Below are 9,219 nucleotides of genomic sequence, written 5' to 3' on the forward strand. Positions count from 1 at the left end.
GGCACAGAAGGAAGGGGGGAAAGCGGGGGAGGGGGTTATTTTTAGCCATTTCCACCGTTGCATGTCGGTCTGAGAAGAGGTCCAAACAAAACATGCCGGGAAGCAGCGTGAGACCCAGGGCTCGGGAGCGGAACAGCGTCCTCAACAGACCCGAGTTCATGTCGCTCAATCAGCCGCTAAGAGGCGGGGGAGCCCCGGAGAGCCGCGGTGGCTGCGGCGGCGGCGGAGGAGGAGGGGGAGGGGGGGGAGCCGGACCGAGGCGCTCCGGCTCGATCCGCAGCCAGGCGAGCGAGGAAGCCGGCGCCGAGCCGAACCAGCTGCGGCTGCCGGAGGAGGACTGCATGCAGCTCAACCCGTCTTTCAAGGGCATCGCCAAAAGCTCGCTTCTCGCCATCGACATCAGCCTGTCCAAGCGCATGAGCGTATGCGCGCACACGTGGTCGTCGTGGGGCGGCTGGCGCTCCATGGTCAACCTGCTGGCGCTCACCGGGCACGGTCTCACCTGGATCGTCGGCACAGTCGTGTGTCTCACGCGCAGCAACACCCTGGCCGGCCAGGAGGTGCTTGTCAACCTGCTGCTGGGTGAGTGACGTCACCGTCTTAGTTAATTCTGTGACCGTGCACTTAACTCGTGACGCGCGCATCTTAAGTCATCTCTTGTAAGGAAATGAACGAAAATGCCATTACTTCGGTCCACAACATATTTATTAATGTGCTATTAATAGTTAGTACACTATTGTAAACAATAACATAAACAGAATGCCAATGATCAATAAGTTTTGCCCTTTGAAGTAAACAAATCAGTGCATGCAGTACTGCAATATTTGTACAAAGAATACGTAAAATTATTGTTATATTGTCTGCAATTGTGTGTTACTGCACCATTAGTCTTCCGATATATGTGTTGCAAGCAACTACAGGCTACAATCAATGCGTGAATCAAATTAAGAGAAATTCTGCGTATTTGGCCAAGAAGCGCTATCAATTTTGCATAAAATTTTCCACTTTGAAAAAATGTCAAAGTTTTAGGTGCACCTGCACAATATCATCACATGCAGGCATTGTATTGGTCTACCTAATCTGATTTCCATGTATGTTACCAGTCAAAAGTTTGGAAAACAGTCAAATTTTGTATATTTTCATTAACTCATTAACTGCCATCCCAGTGAATGAGTAAAAAAAAAAAGATATTTGATGTATATAGATGTCAATGGCAGTGAATTTGTTAAATGTCATTTCGCAGAATGGGAGTTTAAGCCAGGGCAATATTATTTATTCAATGCATTTTGTACTTTGATATATGCAAGTGACCTACAATGAAAGGTAGAAAAAAGATCATTTATTGCCTGACAGACAAGTAAAAATTGATATTTGGCATCTTTAGACAAAAGTTAAATGGGAAGTCAGCTCCACTTTTGTTTTGCAATTTCTTGCAAATTTGTTCTTTATTTAGGTCGGATAGCAAATTCCACCCGTTTCCATCCATCTCAGGGGAAGGCCTTTTTGCCCTTTTGTGTCAACTGAAAAACACACCCAAGTGGCTCAGGGCTCAAGTAAACACCAATCACGGCTCTGTTTGTGAATGTCACATGACCAAACTCAGAAAACAAGTCAGCTGTGATTATTTTAAGTCAAAAATATTCCTCTAAAACGATCAAGTTTATTCTTGTCAAATTGCCACCTTACAATTTTATTCAAGATTATTGTCAGAAATCGGACTTATTTTCTCTCATGGGACTCCCAGCTTGTCTTGTTTTTTTTTTTTTTTTTATGTAACATGTCACTCCACCTTCCATGTGTAATCATTATTTCTTCTCTCATTGTGGCCCGTTTCCACCTTTGTAGTTCGGAGGTAAACACAGATTAGTGAGCCCAAAGCTTGACAAATCTGCTGAATGGAGCAACATGTTGGCACTCTGACTGCATGCCAATCTGTTATTTTGCACCACCGTTTGTTTCGTTACACTTTCGTGATTATCAAAGAAAAACAAAGATGTTTAGATGATTGCGTTCCTTGTAAGACAACACACATCTTATTTTCCTCAGCAACAACACGACTATGTGACTGTGAGAGGAGACCTTGATGTGCTCGTTCTCATCCTTATCACCTCCACCGCGTTTGTTCTCAGCTAAACAAAAGTATTGGGTCAGTGGGAGTTATTTTTACATGAAGAAAGCTTCGACGTGTGTTGAGCGCCCTCGGTGAACTTTTTTCTTTTTGAGACTGCACAGTTGGAAGCTTGTTTAAGGTGGCGCAAATCCACTGAATGCAAGCAGCCTGCCACCAAAGCTGCTTGGCAGAGAAGATTAACACCCGAAAACAAAATTTTCAACCAGAGGGAATTCTGTCATGGAAAATCAAATTAATCTCTTCCAGAGCCAAATTGTCACCTTTCTATAACCTTTATTGACTGCACAAGTAATTTAAACATTCCTTACATACCAGCATTAAAATGAATCATCTATTGTAATTATATGAGCGAGTCCGGCCTTTAACCCTTGCAGCGCCATGGACGAGAATTCTCACCTTTTAAAATACTTTGGTCGCGCGCCAACCACAGGAATTCTCGTCAAACACGTTTTTTATGAAAGGGTAGCTGACACCATTGACTAGTGCTTATTTCAGTATTAAGTTAAAAGTTGTGATGAATTGTGACCCTTGGATGGCAGTGTTGCTCACGTTGGGGAAGAAAGCCCCATATATGCCACACACATTACATACTTGGAATTCTAAGTAAGGAATCTTTCATATGTTACCACAAATATTGTCTTTGGACTTAAAAGATGTGGAAATACACAAAATCGGGTGGCACTTCAGGAGTTGCCTTTTCCCATAATGCTTGACACTGAAAGAGTTCATTAAAGACCCTATTGGAGATTGAAATGAATCCTTGCTAACTTGTATTGAGTAGTGAATTAGGTGTTGGAAATGAAATAAGAATTTTCCCATTCATCTCAAATGCGTCATGGCATGTTGTCGTCAGGGATGATGTGTCTGCTAGTTTTTTGTTAAACACACAAAAAGTGAATATCTGCTGGACAAAATAGCATCCATGTGTTAGCGAGTTATGTTTTGACATTTAACAGACACACCTGAAGCATTTGAGTGCGGAGACACTGGCTTGATTTTTCTTGATTTTAAAACCTTGATTCATATTCCCAGCAATTTTCTTCACAGACTTCACTGACTTTTCCAAATAACTGTCAACAGTGAATAAGAAAGAACTGATAAATATCTTTGTGCAACATCTACGTTCTATAAGTGAATGAAAAAGAACATTTTCAATGTCGCATCACCGGTGTGCTATTTTTAGAACAAGCCCTTGGGCTACTCATGTCATCCTCAGGGTCACCAGTCTCAAAGTAAAATCTATTTCTTTAATTTCCTCCATTTTAGGCCGTGAAATGCAAAAATTGCTGCCCTGTCCAAAAAATTGAGAATGATGTGATCTGGTTTGTTGAGTCAAGAATGAAACCCATTTAATGAAACTTTTACCTCAGCCAGGGAAGTTACTTTTTCCACTGTTAGTTTTTCATTTGTGGATCCAGTGTTTACATTTATCCCTCAATTAAATAATACTGCATAAATGAATCACTTGGTACGTACAATTTTGCGCCAGGTTTACTTAACGCTCTGTGCAATAAGTCTGTGTACTGTTCATATAGCCCATGTGCGCCGTAGGCTAGATGCTAACAACGTTTCAGACAGCTGACGAGCCACTTTCAACATGGCAGTGCGGGTTACTGACTGTGATATTTTGGTGTGCCTGAAAATAGAAACATCTGCTACATGCACTCAACGCTAATGTTGCTAAGCTACACGTGCTGGATGGCCTCCATTCGTTTCACTTGTCATGTCAAGTCTGCTCGATAGTTTTAGTCAATGCATGGAGCACTTTTATTTCAATACACAAAGTACATTCGATACTTGATCTTTGTTGACAGTATTTTCAACCATTGAGTGCATAGAGCATGTTAACTTGAAATACATCAACTCTTCAGTGCCTATTTTCACTTCAACGCGTAAAGTGCAAGCATCCGTGTGGCAGATGATTCCGTTTTGTTGAAAAAAAAGTGCATATAAAAGTGTTATAAAATTTTATGTTCTGTATTTACCACTTAATTTTGCCCTAATGAAATGCCACTAATATAATGCTAAGCAATGCAAAACACCATAGACAGGCTAACCATACTGGCATCAATGTTACAGCAATTAAAATCAAAGCAACGATCCAAAAACACAAATGGTGCAGCAAGAAATATAGACGGAAAATATAACTACACACAGTCATATATTTTGAAAGGCATTATTAATGCGGCTGAGCTATGACTGTCTTGTTCGTTTATATATGTAGGTGTTATACTGTCCCCTGGGAGATGGAGGCCCATTGAAAAAAAAGAATCTTAAAATTTTTTAGAGCAATATAAATTTTATAGAAATATTTTTTAGTTTATTTCGGGACTATTTGTCTTTGGAAAAAAATACATTTTTTTAGAGATTTTTTTTCCTCCTTTTCATCATTAATTTCTCCACTATACATTTTTTAAATGGAAAATAAATAAAAAAATGTGATCATGTCAAATAGATATAATTTTGCATTATTATTATTATTTTTTTTTTGCGTCAGCTCTGATCGTGGACGTGCTGACGGTGGCGGGCGTGCAGCGCCTGGTGAAGCGCAAAGGACCCTGGGAAATATCGCCGGGCTTCCTGGACCGCGTGGCCATGGACGCGTACGCCTTCCCGGCGGCGCACGCCAGCCGCGCCGCCATGGTGTCCAAGTTCCTGCTGTCACACCTGGTCCTGGCCGTGCCCCTGCGCATCCTGCTGGTGCTGTGGGCCGTCCTGGTGGGCGTGTCCCGCGTGCTGCTTGGCAGGCACCATCTGACGGACGTTCTGTGTGGCTTCGCCCTGGGCCTCTTCCACTTCGGCCTGATGGAGACGGTGTGGCTGTCGTCCAACACGTGCCAGACTCTCATCTCCATCGGGACCCTCAGCTGGAGTCCCTTCTACTGATTGCGCTCCAGCGCTTGGACCGGTGGCGCTTGTCTTCTTCTCATTGCAGGTGTGCATGAAAGGCCTTAAACAGACGCATACTGTTGCTTTCATTTCATACAAGATACTCCTTTTTTTTCCTTCCAATGCTCTAAAGCAGTGCTTGCCATCCTTTTAGTAGCAAAGGCGCATATTTTACTTTTAATCGGGGCTGAAACGAGTCCTCAAGTGATTTGAGGACCTCAGTTTAAAAAATCTGTCAAGCCGAGTACAGCAAAAATCGTTAATGATGCTCTGTGTTACAGTAAAACGCACTGGCAATGCGATGAGAAGGAAAACTTCAAAATAAACCTTACTTTACCAAATATTAACGGACATGAATGACTTGTCACGCTTGTATTTTGTAGTCTTCACCAGCACTGTCGCAGCATAACTTCTTCACTAGTTTTTCTACTGCAACAATTGGTCACAACTCACAATCGATGCACTCAACACAACGTTGTTGTGAAATAACGTTAAAACACCAATTCAGGCTGATAACAAACAACTTAATGACACTGACGTTGACCTAGTGACCAGTTGCCAGTGTTAACCGGTGGCTTGGATTCCATTATAGCTGCATTTTGCATAAATTAGCCGCTATCTAGCTAGTAACACTCGGGTGTCGGCATGAGAGACATAAATGCAGCTAAAATGTACATCTGACACATTTTGCCGGTGTTTACCAGTAGCTTGGGATCCATTTAAGATGTGGCTAGCATAAATTAGCCATTAGCTAGCTAGTAGCGTTCAACTGCTGCCATGATAGACCTAAATAACACTGGGATTTATGTACGGCGCTTGTTGCCGTGTTTACCGTTTTCTCGGGCTCCGTTATAGCTGCGTCAAGCGTAAATTAGCCGCTAGCTAGTTAGCAGCATTCAAGTGCTAGTGTGATAGATATAAATGACTCTGCACACTTTGATGCTTGACAGCCTGACACAGATCAAACATTTTTATTTTTATCCAAAAAACTTGATATTCAATGCAAATGTTTTGTGGGATATCACAATACCAAAGGTACTCAATAGCAGGACCGCAAAAAAAAAAAAATGCTTGTTTGAAAAAAGCCCAAGCTTTAGTGCCACAAGATGGTGTGACATAGTACTTTGACTAAGTGAAACTCCGTAATCACTTCAACACAGTTCTCTTAAAAGGGATTGTGACAAGGCACTACTTTTGTTTAAAAGAATTTCTGATTGAACTAGGTTGTTTCAAGTAAATACCACTGTGTACCTGGCTACAAGATTGCAGCAAAGTACTACTTTTATCTAAATCATAACGCTCAGCATTTTGTTTCAAAACAGTTCAGTGACAAAAACTGCCACAAAATGGAAGATTAAAAAGTACTTGTGTCTGGAATTTAAAAAAAAAAAAAAGCTTATCAGATCAACCGCTGAATTCCTCTGTTGAATTAATGGTAACACACGGATGCAAAGGTTCATTGTGCCTTCTGCCTCAATATTATGATATTAATGTCATTTTACAATGTTGAAATTGCTTAGCATTATGAATGTTACCATGCACCTAACGAAAATACAACTTCCTTGTTGTAATACTGTATGTTGAATGTTGCATTTTATAAAAATGGTAAATTAGTTGATGGATATTTTCCATTGAAATGTTTTATCTAATATATGCATACATTTTTACTTCATTCTCAAGATTGTATTTCTTACAAACTGACAACTTTTGTTTTTAAGATCAGAATGTTTCATATTTGACAGTTTTCATCATTAAGTTCTTGAGACATTTCAACATTCTTGCAAAATCATGCCTTTATTGCTGAAACATTACAACATTATTCTCAGAAAATGTTTTCACCTTAGAGCTGTGCCAGTATCGCCAATTACGTTTCACTTCATAAAATATGATGGTATTTTGAATCACTGGTCATAATAATTTTGTTTTTATAATTGAACTTTCTTGTTGCGTTCTTAACCCTGCCGTACTAATTATTTAAAGTTCTACTATTAACACAAATGATTGTAGCTAAAACGTGACAGACCAGCAAAAAGAGATTGCTGAGTGAACCAATAGAAAGCAAAATAAACAATTATAGTTAAAGGATTGATTCTACCTCCTGGTATAATGCAATACAGATGTCGGCCTTAGTATCGACCCAATCGATACTTGGATCGATCTACACAGCCCTATTTTAAAATGTTGTTTTTTTTTTTTAAATCCTAAAAACGGCAGCGTTGTTTTAAATGAAGACTGTAATGTTTCAGTCATTCTTATTTAGCGGTGTTGTTCATACTCTAAAGGGCTAAACATTTCATTAAAAAAAAAAGTTCCACAACAGTGTATTTTAGCGTAAAACTTTCTTTTGGAGACAATGTTTTTGTCCTTTTTCTGTTTTTATGACTTTATGTAGCAAAATGACCTGATGTAGTGACGTGCCGATATGCGAAGTTTGTTCTGTACAGGAATGACGTGTTTTTACTAGTTTTTCTCGGGCCCATCTCGTTAATAAACAAGATGGAAGTTTGTGAAAAAATGTGTTGGTTGTGGTTTCTGTCAGACGCTAAAACAAGCGAGGCTGTTTCCTGTGTGTGGCAACATTTCGAATAACCTGACAGGAAATGACGATGAGGTAACGACAGAACAGCAAACTCACAATTCATCTGTCTGTTAAACGGTCAGAAAAAAAAAAAAAAAATCAAGGTCTCGTCTAGCTCTCAAGTCCTGAATATCTTTGTGTGTTTTTAATCCTCGCAGACACTACACTCATGTACTGTTGTGTCTTTTATGGATAACTGTCATTTAGGGGGGTTTATTTATTATTTTTTATCATGATTCAGTTATGTGGTTAGACTGGAATTTCCGAGCTTAAACAGGCCCACATTAATTAAACGTTTTAATGATGGTAAACATTGTTATTGCACAGCAAAGCTGCAGTGTTATGTCAATAAAATAAATAAATAACCAAAAACAACCAGAATCCTAATGAGAGTTGAAGCGTTTGAGCTATATTTTGATGCCTCATAGGGCCTATTGTCGTAAAGCCAGTTCAGTATAATAAATTAATCTAAAAATCAAGGAGTAGTGTTTCATTTTGTCACAAGCGGAGAAACAGATGGGACAGTGTCGCCCTCTAGCGGAAATAATATGGACATACGAGTCCTTTTTAAGCAGTTTATTCAAAATTTGGCTATGATGTATGTAATAATTCAATTCACATTAAATGCGCGAAAATGGGAATATTCTACTTGTTTACGAAACGACTGTACGTACCATGAGACGCCACCGATAGATAAATAACTATATATGAATGAATAGCACTGTTGACGTTGATGTCCAAAAAAAATATATTTTTATTGTAATAAGTGCGGCACTTTATGCACAAAATACATTTTTAAATACATTGCTTCACGTTTGTATAATTTATCATAATAATAGTAACAACAACAAAATATATAATGCCATGTACTTTGTAATAATTTTTATTTTGTATTAATTGGCAATACAACATGCAGTTTATGAATATTTATTGTATCAATTTAAGCATTGAATTATAATGAGCAAACCTATTTTATACCATGATAATAATGTATACATTAATAGTAAATATACTACTACTTTTATCAATAATCCATATTAGTACTGTATTATCCATTTATTCATCCATTATCTTGCCCACTTATCTTCACTTTCTTTTTTATTTTTTTACAAACTATTCTTTTTCGGAACAAACTTTCAGCAGCATACAGCAAAGGATTACATAAATAACATACAAGAGCAAATTCAACTGTAAAATAGAAAATTAACAAACAAAACATTAAAAATGCTTAAATAAACAAATGCCAGGAGCATAAAATAACAACATCTATCACACAATGAAGGGGGAAAACAATTACAGTTTTAACAGCTAATTTATATTTTTGTTTTTTATTGTTCATGTATTTTTTTTAATTCGTTAGAAGCGGATATAGAAAGCAGTTATATTTTTAACTCTTTCAACAACACACAATAAACTTAAATACATACTAATTAATAATAATAATATTAAATAGTTTATATATATATATATATATATATATATATATATATATATATATATATATATATATATATATATATATATATATATATATATATTTGTTTCCACTATTTTGTTGCTTCTTCGTGAACTCGTAATGACTGGCGCTTGACGTGAGTTGATGACGTCAGACGCACAGAGC

At 38.2% G+C, this 9,219-nt stretch overlaps 1 protein-coding gene across 1 annotated transcript; it reads left to right on the forward strand.

Annotated features, from left to right (window-relative positions):
• On the forward strand, window positions 1-7,537 carry LOC148411723 (inactive phospholipid phosphatase 7-like). The gene is made up of 2 exons (XM_088435199.1): window positions 1-582; window positions 4,629-7,537. The coding sequence occupies exons 1-2, from the start codon at window positions 93-95 to the stop codon at window positions 5,015-5,017; spliced, it is 879 nt and encodes a 292-aa protein (XP_088291325.1). The 5' UTR covers window positions 1-92; the 3' UTR covers window positions 5,018-7,537.
• The last annotated feature ends 1,682 nt before the right edge of the window (window positions 7,538-9,219 follow it).

This window comes from Hippichthys cyanospilos, chromosome 15 (genome assembly GCF_059441005.1).
Source record: "Hippichthys cyanospilos isolate Australia breed blue-spotted pipefish chromosome 15, RoL_Hcya_1.0, whole genome shotgun sequence".
Lineage (NCBI taxonomy): Eukaryota > Metazoa > Chordata > Actinopteri > Syngnathiformes > Syngnathidae > Hippichthys > Hippichthys cyanospilos.

Excerpts from the sequence above, each read along its gene's own strand:
- LOC148411723 (XM_088435199.1), top strand. The coding sequence starts at position 93 with ATGCCGGGAAGCAGCGTGAGACCCAGGGCTCGGGAGCGGAACAGCGTC. Across the intron at positions 583-4,628 it reads GCTTGTCAACCTGCTGCTGG|CTCTGATCGTGGACGTGCTG; the intron begins GTGAGTGACGTC and ends TTTTTGCGTCAG.